The sequence below is a fragment of the Stegostoma tigrinum genome, chromosome 22 (assembly GCF_030684315.1).
Source record: "Stegostoma tigrinum isolate sSteTig4 chromosome 22, sSteTig4.hap1, whole genome shotgun sequence".
NCBI classification, from domain to species: domain Eukaryota; kingdom Metazoa; phylum Chordata; class Chondrichthyes; order Orectolobiformes; family Stegostomatidae; genus Stegostoma; species Stegostoma tigrinum.
In genome coordinates, this window is record NC_081375.1 from 21,807,775 (window position 1) to 21,827,909 (window position 20,135).

The following is a 20,135-nucleotide window of genomic DNA, read 5'->3' on the forward strand; positions in this document are numbered from 1 at the left end:
CAAGTATCTAGATTAGGCTTGGTGTCACATTCTGGTTAGCATAGCACTGATATGAGCCTGCAGCTTGGAGGAGGGACAGTTGAATGATAGCTGGAGAACAGCAGCAGCACACACACACACACACACACACACACAATGATGATAAGCCTCTGGGCTCTGTCATTATCAGTAATGGTGGAGATGCAGAGGAAAGCATCTGGTAGGTAGACCAGCTATCATGTGCGGACTGGAGTAGAGAAGTAGGAGAGGCAGAGGAGTCCACCAAGACCTGCCTCCAGCATGTAAACTCCAGTGAACTGGGTGGTGGACGCCCCGGAGATGCAGACCCAGCAGAAGAGTTGGGATCTACCAGATATTCCATGTGGTTGGATGCTTTCATTCACTAGCTGGGGACTGAGAAACCTTGACCTCCCTCCAGGTGCTCCATCACCTCAAGGGGTGAGATGGGTGCAATTGTGCACCAACAAGAAGAAGGAGGCAAAGGTGCCAGGGACTGTCATCTCAGGACAGTTGTGGGATTGCTGCATGAGGCACCCAGAGCCCTCCATCACGTCAGGCTGAGGAGACTGCAGAAGGACAGGGCCTTTTAGGCCCAAGTCTAACAGGGAACCGCCGCCAGCAACAGCCATTGCAAGGTGACAGAGCCATTAGTGGGATTGCTGAAGCTCAGCAGCAGCTGTTATGGTGTCACCCAGGCACAGCAGCTGGAACAACACTGGAGAATGTCAGATGCACAGACATTAACCTTGTGTATAAGCTCTAAACTTGAAGCAAATAAAGCAGTTTGTACCAGATTTCTTTAATCTATTCCAATTTGTTTAAGATTTTTGATTGTTCATGAGTTTCTTTTGGACTATCTTGAGGGACAGTGCTCACATGTGTATCCTATGCAGCAGTTTGAAAAGTACTGAGACTCTGATTCATTATTGTCCTCCACTGTAGAAGTGGAGCTACATAGTTCAGTGACTGGATGCCCCTTGCAAATAAAGCTTTGAGTCAAACAAGCATTGCCATTCCTAATAAAAACAGAAATTGGCGGAAAAGCTCAGCAGGTCTGGAGGTGTCTGTGAAGAGAAATCAGAGTTAACATTTCGGGTCCAGTGACCCTTCCTCATAAATGATGGCAGCTAGGAAAATGTTCTTTTTTGTGTAAATGATAGGGTGGGAGAAGGGGCTAAGGAGTAAATGATAGATAGAGATAGAGCCCAAAGAGTGAGGAGAACAGTTAGACAGGCAAAGGAGTAGAAAATTGGTCAGCATGGGAGATTGAATGTGGATCCACTAATCCACTAATGTGGATTATTAATGGCTAACAGTGAGTTGTGCGTAATAGCGGACTATGTGAAAACAAGGTCTGGTGTATTGTGCTTCGGGTAAGGACATGGGAGAAGGTGCCTTAAGCCCTAAAATTGTTGAACTCAATGTTGAGTCCAGAAGGTTGCAGGGTTCCCAAGTGGAAAATGAGGTGCTATTCTCCCAGCTTTTGCTGGGCTTTGCTGGAACACTGCAGCAAGTCTGAGACAGAGATGTTTGCCAGGTATCAGGGTGGTGTTTTGAAATGGCAGGCAACTGGAAGTTCAAGGTCTTTTTTTGTCGCTGACTTCCAGCATCCACAGTTCTTTTGGTTTTTCTATGGCTATTCCCTACCTTTCTTCCATCAGCCCACCACTCTATTCAGTTTTCTTCTAAACCCCTTAGATAATGATGCCCCCCCCACCCCCCCGACCTTGCCTTTACTGGTTAGGTTTTATGGAATCAGTCGGTGTGGCTGTCTTCTTTAGGCAAATGAGGAATGACATGGTCAGCATTCACGCCTAGTAGTGTAACATTTAACTATAAGAAGATAAACTACAAAGGACTAAGACTTCTCATAAGCCAGTTGACCTGATCAAACTTCACTCCTTACGCCATGAAGTGGTTTATTTCTGAAGGAACTGAGTCTGTGAAGAAGGTTGTACTCACTGGAGCTTGGAGGAAGAAATCTAGCCCTTCAAGCACATACGGTACTATATATAACCAGGTTTGCAAACACATAGGTTTCCTGTCTTTGATTAAGTGTTGTGCCTGTGAATGTAATTTCAGAGCACTAGGGTATTATTAAGTATTCATGACAATGATAATGAATGCAAAACAGATTACCATTGGCTCAGTGGTTAATGGTGCTGCTTCACAGCACCAAGGACCTGGGTTCAATTCCATCCTCAGCTAACTGTGTATTTGTGCGGAGCATGCAAATTCTCTGCATGGGTTTCCTCCAGGTGTTCTGGTTTTCTCCCACAGTTCAAGATGTGCAGGTTAGATGGATTAGCCATGCTAAATTACCCCATTGTGTCCAGGGATGGGCAGGCTAGGTGGATTAACCATGGGAAATGCAAGGTTACAGGGATAGGGTAGGCAATGGGTCTGGATGGGATGCTCTGTGTGGACTCAATGGGCCGAATGGCTTGCTGCCACTCTATAGGGATTCTACGATTCTACGAAGGAGGTCCGGAAACTGACCCACCTGGAAGGTTCTGAGACTTAATGGTGAAACTTTAACATATCATGAAGAAATGGAGTTTTTTGCCTCTTGCCCAATTGTGTTCCTGCACCTGTCCTTCTGTAAGCTCCAGATAGGCCCGCAACTTTCTATGCACAGTTACTGCTCAGGACTTGACCTTTCTTTGGAACGCAAGGCCTGAGACTTGAAATGTGAACAGAGCATTTTCACTTCACTTATTCATTTAATCAGTTTTGTATGACATTCATCATAATTTGGATAAATGCTATTTTGTTTGAACAAGGAACTTGCACGAACCATCAGTGTTTTAGTTCACATTAGCAGTAAGCAATTAGCAACAAAAATTTTCATGGTTATGTGAGGTTTTAACTGTGAAAGAATGACAATGACTCGCTATTAATCGTCAACAAAACTTTCCTTCACTGTTTTGCCACATCTTGTCTAGATCAGTCATTTACATTGTACATTTGTGACCACAGTTGGGTGGCTAGCTCCCCAGGTCTGAGTTTTGTAGCATACTATACCTATTATAAGATGTCTTGGGTCAGCTCAGAAAAATCCTTGCTCTTAAATTCTTTGGGGAGTTGTCTTTTGCTTGGTGCTTTCCTTTAGAGGTGCAGCTGATAATCAGAAGCTCAGTTGTAATAAATGTGTGACATCATTTCAAGTTCTATGCATTAATATTGTAATGCAGTATGCCACCAGATATTCACAGTCATACTCCATTGGTTCTATGGATACAGATGATTGAAAAATAATTACTTTTTCTTGAAAGCATCATAGATTATATCACCCACTGCGGTTCATTGAGCAATATTTAATAGGTACAGATCCATTCTTAGTGAATTATATCACAGACATTACTTTGGAGAGGATGTGGCCTAGTGGTATTATCATTGGACTGTTAATCCAGAGACCCAGATAACATTCCGGGGACCCAGCTTTGAATGCCATGGCAGATGGTGGAATGTGAATCCAATAAAAGTATGTGGAATTAAGAATCTAATGATGACAATGAATCCTATGTTGAGTGTCCGAAAAACCCACCTGATTCACTCATGTCCTTTAGGGAAGGAAACTGCCATCCTTACCTGGTTTGGCCTACATGTGACTCCAGACCCACAGTAAAATGGTTGACTCTTAACTGCCCTCTGGGCAATTAGGAATGAGCAATAAATGCTGCCTGGCCAGTGACACCCTTATCCGGTTAGTGAATAAAGGAGAATTATCACTACACTGTTAATCCACAGCCCTGGCTAATGTTCTGGGGACCCAGATTCTAATCCCGTCAGATAGTAGAATTTGAATTCAGTAAATACCCAGAAGTAATAGTCTAATTATGACCATGAATTGATTATCGGAAAAGCCCATCTGGTTCACTTATGCCCTTTAGGGAAGAAGAAAATGGCCTTCCTTATCTGTGACATTGGTAATAAGCCCAAATAGCAGGACATTCCAGTACTCCTGCGTTCCATTTTTAGCACATTAGTTTAACACATTGATGTCAAATTTCCATATGATGTTTCACAAAATTGTTCTGCACAAGTGCGTTAACTTGTGTGATAAAATGGCAAGAGAAGAATTTTCACCCCCTAATGAACGAATACCACAGGGCACAGTGCATGCTGTAGCCTTCTACTGTGCATGTGCAACAACCTGTTCTAACACATCTTGTCATTCCCTTCTAGAAATTAAGGATTTGTTTTGGTTTTGGTAGATTTATTCATGCCGAGGAAGCCACAGTGAAAAGAAGAAGAAGTTGTGAGACTGAAAGAAACAGGATTAGGCTCGTGAGTGAAGATAGTGATTGTAGACACCACGATTTGAAGAACAGAGGGTCTGAAATCGGTACGCATGAGATGGAGTAATTATAATTCACAAAAGGCATTTTAAAACAAATCCCCAGTAATCAGCCTTGTTTGTCTGCCACCAACTGTAGTTGTCTTCACGGAACCAAAATGAATATGTTGTAAGGAAAAATACATGACAAAACTAATCAAATTAACAATGCCACATTTAATAGAAATATTAATAATTTTCTTAATATGAATATTTAATCCTATTACTTTGAAAGGTTTTATTATATATTATTTACTCTTGAAAATGTTGTCCAACATGTATTTTATTATTTTATATGTATATCTTAAACATATATAAATATACCAGTTTATCACCTCAAGCAACGTCCTCATCTAAGCAGGCTGTCTGAAGTGCCTTTTCCAAATATTTTAATGTCAGAGTGTTTTGAATGAAATTGCACAAAATTGTAATGTTCATCAAATAATGTAGCAATGGAAATAAAATGTTGCAATATATGGTGTCTGAAATTATTTAATTAGCTTTAAATAATATGCTTTATAAATGTTTACATTTCAGATGTCAATAAATATTTTCTGCAATGTATGTTTTGTATCTATTGTAGCCACAGCAACCAAGTGGAACTACAGTTTCAGAGCATTGTGTCTGTAACACATTCAATTTAGTCACAGGGAACTGAAAAATATCAATATACAAATGTATGGAAAATGTAGTTAACTAACAAATGAAACATAAGATGTAATAATATTGTAAACCAGGATGGCCTGATCCGAAACGTCAGCTTTGCTGCTCCTCTAATGCTGCCTGGCCTGCTGTGTTCCTCCCGCTCCACGCTGTGTTATCTCTGATTCCAACATTGGCAGTTCTCACTATCTCTGATACATCACCCTTGCTTCTTTTGCAAAAAATCTGAGAAAAAAAAATCACAGAGCAAACACGGTATGGAATACACTGCCTCAAGGGTTATGAAGGCAGATTCAACTGAGACATTCAGGAGGGCATTGGAGGATTATTTGGGGGAAATTAATGTGCACGGGTTTATAGGGAAGAAACAGGAGATTGGCACTCAGTAATGATGCTCATTTAATGAGCCAGTGCAGGCACAATGGGCTGAATAGCCTCCTTCTGCCTTGTAACACTTCTCTGATTTTGAAATTTGCATTACCCCACTTCCCCACTTTCATCCTTCAGATGATCAGAATAGGATAAATTTAGCTATAGCCACAGCTCAATGAGCAGTAGTGAATCAGTTGCCTATTTTACGCATTACACCTAGCTGATTTCTTTTTGCACTGACATCAATGGGCAACTGCTCTACTGTTAATGCTTGGAACATATTGAATAGTTCCTTTCACAGGATATCCAACAGAGAGTCAAGTCACCAGCTTTGCTAGTGTTCACATTCTGTACCTAACCTGGTTGGTTAGTTCAGCCGGCTGCAGAATGATGCCAATAATTTGGGTTCAATTTCTGCACCAGCAGAGGTTACCATTATGGACTGTCCTCAGCCTCTCCCCTCACCTCATGTGTAGGTGACTCTCGGGTTAAACCACCTCCAATCATCTCTCTGTGAGACAGCAAGATTATGGAGACTTCACCTTTTATACGGACCTTCTCTCAATCTGCCTCATCTCCATTCTCCCCTCCTTCATATGCTATCCAAGTTCTCTCATAACTGAAATTAATGTTTTACACCTCAACTATTCTGTGTGATGACCACATGTGGAGGGACATTTCTTCTGGACAGCCTGTTTAATTTCTTGGTGACTTTCTTAATAACCATTAATTCCCATGAATAGAAGCGTTGAAGTGAATTTTCCCAACCCATTGCTGTTGGATGAAAGGTAGAAATGCTGGTAATGTGGCAGAGTAAGGTATGATGGGAGAGAATGCCATATTGCAAGTGGAGGGATGCACTTCTGATTCAACGTTTAACAACAACTTCTTAGAAATATTTTGCAACATCAATTTGCCTCTAGCATTAGAGGAAATTAAACTGCATTGTTTTCATTTTAGAATGTAGCTGTGATGAACAGAATTTAATGAGCACCAATGTTACATGTGGTGTTTAGATCATTTGTGTATTTATGCTGTCATGGACACTGAAATTTTGTTTTCACTCATGATTCATTTGTGCAAAATGTTCTGGTTTAGGCTGACAAACTAGCTGATATTGTAAACATGTTGTCTTCCTTAGGTATTGTCAGTTTTCAAAACCGTTTACATTATCCTCTGAAAAGCTTCTTTTGACCTCTCTGTCCTTAGAAATGGACTGCCCCCAGCTTTAAAGTCCTTGAATTTGTTCAGATTTCTCTAGTTTTCCAATGCGGTCACAGGACCAAAAAATGGCCCTCATCAAAGTCACAGATGACATCCTCCATGATTGTAAATAACCATGGCACATCCCATTCTTCTGCCTTTTATGTGGTCAATCATGCTCCTTCGAAATCTCCCCTCGAATTATAGAGGGAGATTTAAATGGTCTTTTTATTGCGAGTCTGTTTTGATGAGGCAATTATAAATCTTTACAACTGGAAAATATCCATGATCATAAGAACAGCTCCAGTTAATCATTCCATTGATATAGACATGCTGCGTTTGAAGAAACTGCACCTAAATGACGCTCCGTTTGGTGACATCTTTATAACCTACTTTGCATTTTCTGAAAACACTGAACATAATTTAGTGAGAATGATAAAAATAAATAAAATTTGGAGTTTCGAAGACTGGTCATACAGCAATAGTGAGACCACATCTTGGATGCTCTATGATATTTCAGTCTCCTTATTTGAGAAAGGATGTAAACGTGTTGGAGATGATTCGGAGGAGATTTACTAGATTCCTGTCTGGAACGAGTGGGTTGTCTTATAGTGAAAGATTGGATGAGCTGTGTTTGTTCTCAAAAGTATATGGTATGAATGGTCTTGTCAAGACAAATGTGGAAAGGATGTTTACTCCTGTGCATCAGTCCAGAACTGTTTTAAAATCAGGAACTATTTCTCTTTCTTAGGATGAAGGCGAGGTGATTTTTTTTCTCTCTCTCTCTCTCTGATAGGTGGACTAGATTGGAACATTTTGCCTCAGAAGGTAGTTGAGGCACAGTTATTTATTTGTAAGGTGGAGGTCAGTGAATTCTTGTTGGGCAGGACATCAAATGTCAAGAATTGGTGGAAGTCTGGAATTTGGAACATGAACCGAACAGCCATTGAATGGTAGAGTAAGCTTGAAGGGCAGAGTGGCCTATTTCGGCTTCTAATTTGTATGTTCATGTGTAAAGTCATGATAAATAAAATTTCCATAAATAAATCTTCATAGTATTCCTACATTATTTGAGTTTTAGTGAATATATATATATATATATATGTCTCTATAAGGCCTGAAATGTCAGCTTTTGTGCTCCTGAGATGTTGCTTGACCTGCTGTGTTCATCCAGATTCACACTTTGTTATCTATAAGCATTTGCTGTTTCGATAGTACATTTTTAAAAAAACAAACCACAAGCACTTTGCAGTAGCACCAAATAAGATGGTACAGGTTGAAAACTTCTATCATTTTGTTGCAGCTATCTGAAGTATTTTAAGGGTGATGTGCAATTCAGCTTTTGTTTTTATTTGAACTTCTAAACAGAAGTATGAGTGAAATTGCCCAGCCAGTTCTGATAATTGCCTTAGAAAATGTTTTCAAGTCTCCTGGTCAAGCAAGCCATACAAGGACTGATCTCAGCTGAGATAACAAACAAAGCCTGGTTATTGGTCTTGGATCATTAGGTTAGTTATGGGGGTGGGGTGTGAGTGCAGATTCATCCAACATTCTCCTGGTCACTATCCAATATGTCTTATAACAAAGTATGAGCAGACACATGAAATAATGTCTGCAGTTTGACAGGTAGGATTTTGTTTTCCATCTGCTTTGCATGTATGCAAAGCAATAAGATTTGAGTTCAGAAGTAAAGATGATTTAGTGTCAATATGTCAGCATTGACTTAATGGGCCAAGGTGCCTCCTATGTGCAGTATGACTCCAACGACTTTATGATGCCTTATTGCAGTCACGTAGAACATTGGTAAGACTGCGCCTGGAGTATTCTAGAGAGCTTTGGTCCCCATACCTCAGAGAGAATATGCCTGCTGTAGAAGGAGTTCAGTAAAGATAGATAAGTCTCCTGGGCCGGATGGGATTTATCCTCGGATCCTCTGGGAAGCCAGGGAGGAGATTGCCGAGCCTTTGGCATTGATCTGTAACTCGTCATTGTCTACAGGAATAGTGCCAGATGACTGGAGGATAGCAAATGTGGTTCCCCTGTTCAAGAAGGGGAGTAGAGACAACCCTGGTAATTATAGACCAGTGAGCCTTACCTCAGTTGTTGGTAAAGTGTTGGAAAAGGTTATAAGGGATACGATTTATAATCATCTAGAAAAGAATAAATTGATTAGGGATAGTCAGCACGGTTTTGTGAAGGGAAGGTCGTGCTTCACAAACCTTATTGAGTTCTTTGAGAAGGTGACCAAACAGGTAGATGAGAGTATCAGAGATAATGGGAACTGCAGATGCTGGAGAATCCAAGATAACAAAATTTGCTGCTTGGCCTGCTGTGTTCATCCAGCCTCACATTTTATTATCTTAGGTAGATGAGAGTAAACCGGTTGATGTGTATATGGATTTCAGCAAGGCGTTCGATTAGGTTCCCCACAATAGGCTATTGTACAAAATGCGGAGGAATGGGATTGTGGGAGATATAGCAGTTTGGATCAGAAATTGGCTTGCTGAAAGAAGACAGAGGGTGGTAGTTGATGGGAAATGTTCATCCTGGAGATCAATTACTAGTGGTGTACTGCAAGGGTCGGTGTTGGGTCCACTGCTGTTTGTCATTTTTATAAATGACCTGGATGAGGGCGTAGAAGGATGGGTTAGTAAATTTGCAGACGACACTAAGGTCGGTGTAGTTGTGGATAGTGACAAAGGATGCTGTAGGTTGCAAAGAGACATAGATAAGCTGCAGAGCTGGGCTGAGAGGTGGCAAATGGAGTTTAATGCGGACAAGTGTGAGGTGATGCACTTTGGTAGGAGTAACCAGAAGGCAAAGTACAGGGCTAATGGTAAGATTCTTAGTAGTGTAGATGAGCAGAGAGATCTCGGCGTCCATGTACACAGATCCTTGAAAATTGCCACCCAGGTTGACAGGGCTGTTAAGAAGGCATACAGTGTTTTAGCTTTTATTAATAGAGGGATCGAGTTCCGGAACCAAGAGGTTATGGTGAAGCTGTACAAAACTCTGGTGTGGCTGCATTTGGAGTATTGCATATAGTTCTGGTCACTGCATTATAAGAAGGATGTGGAAGCTTTGGAAAGGGTGCAGAGGAGATTTACTAGTATGTTGCCTGGTATGGAGGGAAGGTCTTATGAGGAAAGGCTGAGGGACTTGAGGCTGTTTTCATTGGAGAGAAGAAGGTTGAGAGGTGACTTAATAGAAACATATAAAATAATCAGACGGTTAGATAGGGTGGATAGGGAGAGCCTTTTTACTAGGATGGTGACGGCGAGCACGAGGGGGCACAGCTTTAAATTGAGGGGTGGTAGATATAGGACAGATGTCAGAGGTAGTTTCTTTACTCAGAGAGTAGTAAGGGAATGGAACGCTTTGCCTGCAAAGGTAGTAGATTCGCCAACTTTAGGTACATTTAAGTTGTCATTGGATAAGCATATGGACGTACATGGAATAGTGTAGGTTAGATGGGCTTGAGATCGGTATGACAGGTCGGCACAACATCGAGGGCCAAAGGGCCTGTACTGTGCTGTAATGTTCTACTTCTACTTCTAAAGGTTCACAAAGCTGATAGTGGGGATGGCAGGATTGTCAGACAGGAACAGATTGGTTTGACTGGGCCTATATTCTATAAAATTCAGAAGAAAGAGAGGGGATCTGATTGAAAGGGATAAAGTTCTAAAAGGGTTGGACAGACTACATTCCTGGAGGACTTTTCCGCCTGGTTAATGATTCTAGAACCGGGGTTACAGTTGCAGGACATGGGGGTGCCATTTAGAACAGAGATAAGAAACATTTCTTCACTCAAAGGGTGATCAACCTTGGAATTCGGTACCACACAGGGCAGTGGAGACTACATCACTGACAAAAATCAAGAAAGAGATATATTTTTGGATATTAAAGGCATCAAGTGGAGAGCAAGTGGGGAAAATGATATTGAGATAGATGATCAGCCATGATAATCTTAAAAGGCAGAGCAGGTGTGACAGACTAAATGGCCTATTGCTCCACGTTTTTATGTTTCTGTGTAAGTACAGCAAACTTTGTTTGAACTGGAGCTCTTGATAAACCAGCAAAATTATATTCATGAATTACCACAAGATTACCATATTATCGCAAACTCTGTGATGTCCAAGTCGTCAGTAGAGGGTGCGAGTGAGAATGTTCTCTGCCAATAAGTCTTATTATTTAAGTGATTTATTCTGTAAATAAAGTATAACAGCTATGTGAATATACTCTCTGCATTACATTTGTATTACTTAGTGGTGTGTTTTTACATTGATTATGTGGACTTCATGATCAAAAGGAATATTTGATCAACTGGCACACTCCTGGTCCCATAGATGCCATTTAATAAAACATTTGCTACACTGGAAAGCCTTGATATACATCTTATCCAGATCAATGTTAGGAGTTACATTTTAGTTGCCCAATTATTGACACAAAATCGCTTGATCATCGAACAGAATGTGCTTTCTCATCATCACATTCTGTGGATCTATAGTTTGTCTTTTGTTAGTTTGTGCAATGAGCTTTCCATAAGGAATCATGCCATACATTTTGTCACTCAGTCTACATTTCCATCACTCAATTGCATGATTGCAGTGTGATTTTTGGGATGTTTATTCAATTTTAAGGCTCTTATCAACAACATGCATTTATTAGCATGTTATCATAATAAAGTAACTCAAGGCACTTCAAAGGAGCATTTGAAACCAAGTTTAACTTTGGCCAACATAAGAAGAAACAAGGACACATTACAAAATCTTGGCTAAAGAGGTAGATTTCAAGCAGCATTGTAAAGGAGGAAAGAGATGTCAAGAGTAAGAGAAGACGATGGAGGGAATTCTGGAACACTAGCTTTCAGTGTGGAACATCAAAATCAAAGTGGCTATAATTGGAAGAGTTGAGGGATCTTGAAAAGTCATGGGGCTTGAAGGGGTTAGATAAGGAGGAACAAGATGTAGGACGTTGTGGCACAGTGATAATGTCCCTGGATCAGTGATCCAGAGCCTGAGGATAATGTTCTGGCAACATGGGTTTGAATATCACCATGACATATGGTGAAACCTGAATTCCTTAAAAATCTGGAATGTAAAGCTAGTCTGATGGCAACCATGCATCTACTGATCGTTGTAAAAAGTTATCTGGTTCATTAATGCTCTTGAAGGAAGCAAGTCTGCTGTATTCAACTAGCGTGGCCTACATGTGACTCCAGACCCATAGCAATGTGGTTGACTGTTGACGCCCCACTGTTCAATTACGGATGGACAACAAATGCTGGCCCAGCCAATGATGCTCATTTCTCTTAAATGAAGAAAAAGAATATTTGACCATATGCAAATTCTCCCATAAGGAAGTTGGAGCAGTTGGACATTGGAGTGCCACAGTAACATTTGCACAGTGACATGGTCATGAATAAATTAGGTGCTGGCTGACTACTTGCTAACTCTGATGGGGATTAGTTTTGGGCAGCCCGTACAGGAAAACTTGTCACCACGGTGTACAGATAAACATGCCCATGTATAACAACAAACAATTCATTGCAGTTTATGACATACAAAGCATATGCAGAATGCCTGTCATTATCATTCTATGTTTTCTCAATATGGAGAAAACATATTAACTGACTCATACATGCAGGTCATAATTACTTGATTACATTGCTGCAGAAGCAATCACCAAGATCACAGCCTTTGGGATTTGGGGGCCAGTATTAATAGATAAATAAATGTGCTTAATGATGTTGTTTTAATATCTTGCAATGTCCTTTTGTTTCTGCAAGTTGTTATGCAGCGCTGCAGCAATATACTGTTTTTTCATATTTGGATGGCATCACACATACTTACCTCTGAGACTAATTGATAAGTTGTGACAAACAGTCTATTATTAACCATGGGCTGGTTAACTGGTAAACAGGAAATAAATCAGATATGGCAACATGCAAGATCATTAGGTTAGGTCTTCTGCTAAATTCAAAGCTGAATCACCAACATAAACTGGCTGGGCTAAATGGCCTTTGCTGAGTTGCAATTTCTACAAAGTTCTGAATGTTAGCGATGAATAAAGATGCAGATTAGATAATGGATTCATTTGTTCTTCACTAGGATGTGAGCATTGTTTGCTGCGTCAGCAATTGTGCTTATTTCAAGTTGAACCCCAGTTCATTTGGCGTAGTTCTCCAAAAGTGCTATTAGGGAGGGAGTTCCAGAATTTTGACCCAGTGACACTGAAGGAACAGCGATATAATATATATGAGTAGCTTGGAGGGAAACTTGCAGGTGATGGTGTTCACTTGTATTGGCTGCCCTTGTCCTTCTAAATGGTTCTGGTCATGGTTTTGGAAGGTGCTAAGGAGCCTGTGAACTTCTTCAGTGCATTTTGTAAATGGTACACACTACTGCTTCAGTGGTGAAAAGAATGAATGTGGTGCTAATCAAGTGGACTGCATTGTCCTCGATCTCGTCAAGCTTCTTGACTTTGAGCTGCACTCAACCAGGCAACTGGTCAACAGCACTACACACACTTGTGATCTGGGCCTTATAGATCGTGAACAGGCTTTGGCAAGTCAGAGGTGAGTTACTCAGGTTTCTTGACTCTGGCCTGCTTTTGTAGTATTTAAATGGTTAGTACATTTCCGTTTCTGGTCAATAGTAAGCCCCAGGATGTTTAAGGTGGGGTATTCAGCAATGATAATGCCTTTGAATGTGAACAGATAATGTTGGAGATGGCCACTGCCTGGTATTTATAGGCATGAATGTTACTGGCTAATTATCAGCCCAAATCTGGATATTTTCAAAGTTTTATTGCATTTGAACATAGATTGCTTCAGTATCTGAGGAGTTGTGAATGGTGCTGAACATTGTATACTCATCAGAGAACATGCTCAGTGTTGGAGCAAAGGTCATTGATGAAGCAGCTGAAGATGGTTGGACCTTGGAAACTACTCTGAGGAACTCGTGCAAAGATGTTATGGAGCTGAGATAACTGGTCTCCAAAAACCGCAATCAACTTCCTTTGTGCCAGGCAAGACTCCAAACAGTGGAGAGTTTGCCATCCAAAATCCATTGATACTAGTTTGCTAGAATTCATTTTTCCACACTTTGTCAAAGGCGGCTTTGATGATAAAGTTACCTCACCTCTGGAATTCAGCTCCTTTGTCCATGTTTGAAGCAAGGCTGTAATTAGGTCAGGAGCTGAATGCCCGGGCAGAATCCAAACTGAATATCAGTTAGCAGGTTATTGCTGAACAAGTGCTGCTTGATATCACTGATAATGACACCTTCCATTGTTTTACTGCTGATTAAGAGTAGACTGGTGGGGCTATAATTGGCCAGGTTGGACTTGTCCTGCTTTTTGATGACAGGATATACCTGGGCAATTTTCCACATGGTCAGGTAGATGATGATATTGTGGATAAAATTAGAACTCGCACGACACCAGGTTATAGTCCAATAGGCTTAGTTGTAAACACAAGCTTTCGGAGTTTCGCTCCTTCTTCAGGTGTTGATGAGATATGTAGTATCAAACACAGAATTTACAAGTGAAAGATCAAAGTGCCATACCACTAATGAGGGTGTTTTAAACAAACCTAAGATGCTGTTAAATCTTGAATCAGTTAGGTTTTAATTGATTAACAGGTGTATGTAAATCCCCAAATTTCTTTCAATTCACTGTCCTGAGAGAACTCAAGCATTTATCAATGTAAGGAAGAGGTGACATTTTAGGTCAGACAATGCCTGTTAGGTTTGAGGACTTGTTTGTGTTTTGGTTTGAAGTCAGACCAGTTTTGTTCCTAAAGTAGGAATTTATAAAATGCCACATTGACTGATTGTCTATAAATTGTGTGTTTTTCGAACAAAATAGAATGTATCTGCAAATACAAATTCACCCATAGATTTACATGTGTGTGCGAGTGGGGGAGAGAGAGAATGTGTGTGTGTGAATGTTGGGGTGGGGGTGGGGGGGGGGGGGTGTGGCAGAGGATAGAGAGAGAGAAAGTGTAGATGTTCCCCAAGGTGGACTTCAGTATACACAACAGAGTCACCAAGCAGAGGCTGATAGCCAAGTTTGGTCCTCATGAGGGTAGCCTCAACTGGAATCTTGGGTTCATGTTGCACTACAGGTGACCCCAACACACTATACACTCTCTCTCTCTCTCTCTCTCTCACACACACACAGATCCTCTCTCATAGACACACTTTCTCTCAAGCACACACATTCTCTCCCTCACACACACAGTTTCTCTCTCTCCCTTCCACACACAAACACATACACACTCCCTTCCTCACACATACAATCTCTCTCTTACACACATTTTCTCTCTCTCTGTCCTCCCCCAACACCAGCTTCCCCCACCCACACACTCCCTCTCTCGCCCCTCACACAGAACACACACATACACTCTCTCTCTCCCCCCTCATACACACACACTTTCCCCCTCACATACAAAACACACTCAATCTCTCTCCCCACACACACACACTCACTCTCTCTCCTCCTACCCTCACACACGTTACTCTCTCCCCCTCACACACAACACACACTCAATCTCTACCTCCCCCCACACACACTTTCTCTCCTCTCACATACACACACACACACACACACACACACACACACATTCACTCTCTCCTCCTGCCCTCACACACACACTTTCTCTCTCCCCTCCTCACAGAAACACATTCTCTCTCTCTCTCCATCTCCCTCTCACATGCACACTTAAAGCTATGGGGTGAATTTCTATTTGCAGATACATTATATTCTGTTCAAAAAGCACACAATTTATAGACGGTCAGCCATTTTATAAATTCCTACTTTAGAAATAAAACCGGTCTGACTTCAAATAAAAACACAAATCGATTTGGCACGTAATATAGATTGTCTGACCTAAAATGTCACCTCTTCCTTACACTGACAAAACAACTTGGAATATTGTGCCCAGTTCTGGTCGTCCTATTATAGGAAAGATGTGGAGGCTTTGGAGAGGGTGCAAAGGAGGTTTACCAGGATGCTGCCTGGACTGGAGGGCTTGTCTTACGAGGAGAGGTTGACTGAGCTCGGACTTTTCTCTCTGGAGAGAAGGAGGAAGAGAGGTGACCTGATCGAGCTGTACAAGGTAACGAGAGGCATGGATAGAGTCGATAGCCAGAGACTTTCCCCCAGGGCAGGACTGACTGCCACGAGGGGTCATAGTTTTAAAGGTGTTAGGAGGAAGGTATAGAGGAGACGTCAGAGGGAGGTTCTTCACTCAGAGAGTTGTGAGCGCATGGAATAGTTTACCAGTGGTAGTCGTGGAAGCGGAGTCAATTAGTCACATTTAAGCGACTGCTGGACATGCGCATGGACAGCAGTGAATTGAGGGAAATGTAGGTTAGGTTATTTTATTTTTGGATTAGGATTATTCCACGGCACAACATTGTGGGCCGAAGGGCCTGTACTGTGCTGTACTTTTCTATGTTCTATGTTCTAAGTGTGTGACACTTTGCTCTCTTACTTATAAATTTTGTCTCTGATACTACCCCTCTCACCAACACCTGAAGATGGAGCAAGGCTCAGAAAGCTTCTGTTTTCAAATAAACCTATTGGACTATAACCTGCTGTTGTGTGATTTCTGACTTCATCCACCCCAGTCCAAAACCAGCACTTCCACATTGTGGATAAAGTTGTTTAATTTCCACAACCAATTCATGATTGGATATGGTAAGATGCAGAACTTAGATCTGTTGGCCGTAGAATAACTTAGTCCTATCTTTCACTTGCTTCTTTTGTTGTTTAACACAATAGTAGCCCCTTCTTGTAGCTTCACCAGATTAACATTTCATTTTTAGATAAGCCTGGTGTTGTTCCTGGCATGTCCTTTGCACTTTTCGTTAAACCAGAGTTAATCCCCTGCCTTGATGTTAATGGTACACTGGGGAATATGTGGGCCATGAAATTGCAGATTGTGCTGTGAGTATCATTGTGTTTCAATACAGCAGTCACCGGCCCATAGCAAGCCATGGATGACCAGTCTCAGGTTGCTAGATCTGTTCAAAGTCTACTCCACTTAGCACGGTGAAGGTGTCACACAGCATGATGGAGGGTATCCTCATTGTCAAGGCAGGACTTTATCTCCATGAAGAGTCTCCTACTGATATGGTCATGGATAGATGCATCTGCTGCTGGTAGATTGATAAGGATGAAGTCACGTATATTTGTCCTTCTTATTGGTACCCCTATCACCTGCTACATTACAGTTTTGCAACAATGTCTTTTAGGACTTAGTGGTGTTGCCATGCCACTATTGGGAGTGGACACTGAAGTCCCCAGAGTACATTCTGGGTTCTTGCCATTCGCTGGTGTTCAACATGGAGGAACACTGATTCATAAGCTGAGGAGGTGGGATTTATGGTAATCAATAGGAGTTTTCCTGGTTGTGTTTGACTTGATGCCATGAGATTTCATGGAGTTGTGAACTCCTTAAGCAACTCTCTGTTGCTTGTACATGACCACACTCTCTGGCAAGTAGGTCCTATCAGTGGGATAGACATACCAAAGGTTGGTGATGGTGTTGTCTGGTACTTTGGGAGAAATAATACTGTAAGCATGATTATGCTAGTCTATTGCATGTCTATAAGACAGCTCTCCCAATTTGGTCATTAGCACCCAGATACTGGAAAGGAGGGCTTTTCACAGGCAAGGTTTCTGTTGTAATTTCCAATGCCTAGGATAATGCCAGATTGTGTGTCCAATTCCATTCCCTTTTTCAGATCCAATTTAGTGGTTTGGCACATTTTAATGGCTTTGCAAATTATTTCAGAGGGCAATAAAAGTCAACAACATTGCTTGGGGTCTGGAATCACATGAAGACCAAACAATAGTATTCCTTTCCTGAAGGACATCAGTGAATGCAATAAGTTTTTACGACAGTTGTTTCATGGTCATGATTAAAATTTTAATTTTAGATGCTTTTTTAAAAATCAAATTTCATGAACTACCATGATGGAATTCAAACTTCGGTTCCCATGATACTACCTTGGCTTCTGAATTACTACTCCAGCAACAATAGCACTGTACCTTGCCTCATCTGATTGTACAGAAGAGAACAAGTATATAAAAAAAGCTTGAGTGCAAAAATTTGCATATGTAATACAACATTCACAAAATGTAATCTGTTTTTAAAGGTACAGTCCAGAGTCAAGGGGGAATGTGCCAACATGTGTAAATGGAAAAGGAAGCTAAAATGGGCATACTTTTGTACATTATTACATGGAGACTAAGATGTGAATATATCCTCTTGCTATAGCCAGAAATAGGATTGAGGATATAAAAAGTTATTTCACGGAGTTAGGATGGAAGCTGCAAAGCAGGACGAACAGAGTAGTGTTCTCTAGTTTACTACCGGTGCCACGAGATAGCGAGGCGAGGAACAGGGAGCGGGCGCAGCTTAACACGTGGCTACGCACCTGGTGTAGGAGGGAGGGCTTCAGATATGTAGATAATTGGGATGCCTTCTGGGGAAGGTGGGGCCTGTACAAGAAGGACGGGCTGCATCTGAACTGGAAGGGGACCAATGTCCTGGGTGGAAGGTTTGCTTGAGTAGTTCGAGAGGGTTTAAACTAGTAAGGCAGGGGGGTGGGAACCTGAGCTGTATACCGGAGGTGAGAGTTGATGCAGGTGAGGCAGTAGCAAGAGGTAGACCAGCTAGTGGGAAGGATTTTCCTGGGAAGGAACCAAGGGATCAGTTAAAGTGTGTTTGCTTTAACGCAAGGAGTATCAGGAATAAAAGTGATGAACTTAGAGCATGGATCAGTACCTGGTGCTATGATGTTGTGGCCATAACAGAGACATGGGTTTCTCATGGGCAGGAATGGTTGCTGGATGTTCCAGGGTTTAGAGGATTTAAAAAGAATAGGGAGGGGGGAAAAAGAGGAGGGGGTGTAGCACTACTAATCAGAGAGGGTATCACAGCTACAGAAGCTTCCATTGTCGAGGAAGATCTGCCTACCGAGTCAGTATGGGTAGAAATTAGGAACAGCAAGGGAGCAGTCACCTCGTTAGGGGTTTACTACAGGCCCCCCAGTAGCAGCAGGGAGATTGAAGAAAGCATAGGTCGACAGATTTTGGAAAAGTGTGGACGTAGTAGGGTTGTGGTAATTCGTGACTTTAACTTTCCTAATATTGATTGGGACCTCCTTCTAGCAGTAGATTTGAATGGAGCAGTTTTTGTAAGGTGTGTTCAGGAGGGTTTCCTAACTCAGTACGTTGACAGGCCGACGAGGGGAGAGGCCATTCTAGACTTGGTGCTCGGAAACGAGCCAGGGCAGGTATCAGATCTTGTGGTGGGAGAGCATTTTAGTGATAGTGACCATAACTGCCTCACGTTCTACATAGCTATGGAGAAGGAGAGGATTAGGCAAAATGGGAGGATATTTAATTGGGGAAGAGGAAACTATGACGCGATTAGACATGAGTTAGGAAGCATGGACTGGGAGCAATTGTTCCATGGTAAGGCCACTATAGACATGTGGAGACTGTTTAAGGAATAGTTGTTGTGAGTGATGAGTAAATATGTCCCTCTGAGACAGGCAAGAAGGGGTAAGATAAAGGAACCTTGGATGACGAGAGCGGTGGAGCTTCTTGTGAAAAAGAAGAAGGTAGCTTACATAAGGTGGAGGAGGCTAGGGTCAAGTTCAGCTAGAGAGGATTACATGCAGGCAAGGAAGGAGCTCAAAAATGGTCTGAGGAGAGCCAGGAGGGGGCATGAGAAAGGCTTGGCAGAACGAATTAGGGAAAACACAAAGGCATTTTACACTTATGTGAGGAATAAGAGAATGGTCAAAGAAAGAGTAGGGCTGATCAGGGATAGCATAGGGAACTTGTGTGTGGAGTCTGAGGAGGTAGGGGAAGCCCTAAATGAGTTTTTTGCTTCTGTCTTTACGAAAGAAACGAACTTTGTAGTGAATGAAACCTTCGAAGAGCAGGTGTACATGCTGGAATGGCAAGAGATAGAGGAAGCTGATGTGCTGAAAATTTTGTCAAACATTAAGATTGACAAGTCGCCAGGCCCGGACCAGATTTGTCCTCGGCTGCTTTGGGAAGCGGGAAATGCAATTGCTTTGCCACTTGCGAAGATCTTTGCATCCTCGCTCTCCACTGGAGTCGTACCTGAGGACTGGAGAGAGGCAAATGTAATTCCTCTCTTCAAGAAAGGAAATAGGGAAATCCCCGGCAATTACAGACCAGTAAGTCTCACGTCTGTCGTCTGCAAGGTGTTAGAAAGGATTCTGAGGGATAGGATTTATGACCATCTGGAAGTGCATGGCTTGATCAAATGCAGTCAACACGGCTTTGTGAGGGGCAGGTCATGCCTCACAAACCTTATTGGGTTCTTTGAGGATGTGACTAGAAAAGTTGATGAGGGTCGAGCTGAGGATGTGGTGTATATGGACTTCAGTAAGGCATTTGATAAGGTTCCCCATGGTAGGCCCATTCAGAAGGTCAGGAGGAATGGGATACAGGGGAACTTAGCTGTCTGGATACAGAATTGGCTGGCCAACAGAAGGCAGCGAGT

At 41.9% G+C, this 20,135-nt stretch overlaps 2 protein-coding genes across 7 annotated transcripts in view; one reads left to right on the forward strand and one right to left on the reverse strand.

Moving 5' to 3' along the window:
• wipi1 (WD repeat domain, phosphoinositide interacting 1) overlaps positions 1 to 4,810 on the forward strand; it is a 103,994-nt gene extending 99,184 nt beyond the window's left edge. For 2 of the 5 annotated variants that reach the window (XM_048554860.2, XM_048554855.2), the window contains exon 13: positions 4,218 to 4,809. In XM_048554860.2, the coding sequence (XP_048410817.1) occupies positions 4,218 to 4,265 (48 nt within the window). In that variant the 3' untranslated portion in view covers positions 4,266 to 4,809. Of the gene's footprint in view, positions 1 to 4,217 lie in introns of all 5 variants that reach the window. The other 3 variants (XM_048554856.2, XM_048554858.2, XR_007249851.1) reach the window with 2 other exon arrangements.
• arsg (arylsulfatase G) overlaps positions 3,018 to 20,135 on the reverse strand; it is a 129,661-nt gene continuing 112,543 nt past the window's right edge. Inside the window, exon 13 of one of the 2 annotated variants that reach the window (XM_059653691.1) lies at positions 3,018 to 3,231. In XM_059653691.1, coding sequence (XP_059509674.1) covers positions 3,164 to 3,231 — 68 coding nt within the window. In that variant the 3' untranslated portion in view covers positions 3,018 to 3,163. Of the gene's footprint in view, positions 3,232 to 5,127; positions 5,228 to 20,135 lie in introns of those variants that run through there. The other variant, XM_059653692.1, reaches the window with a different exon arrangement.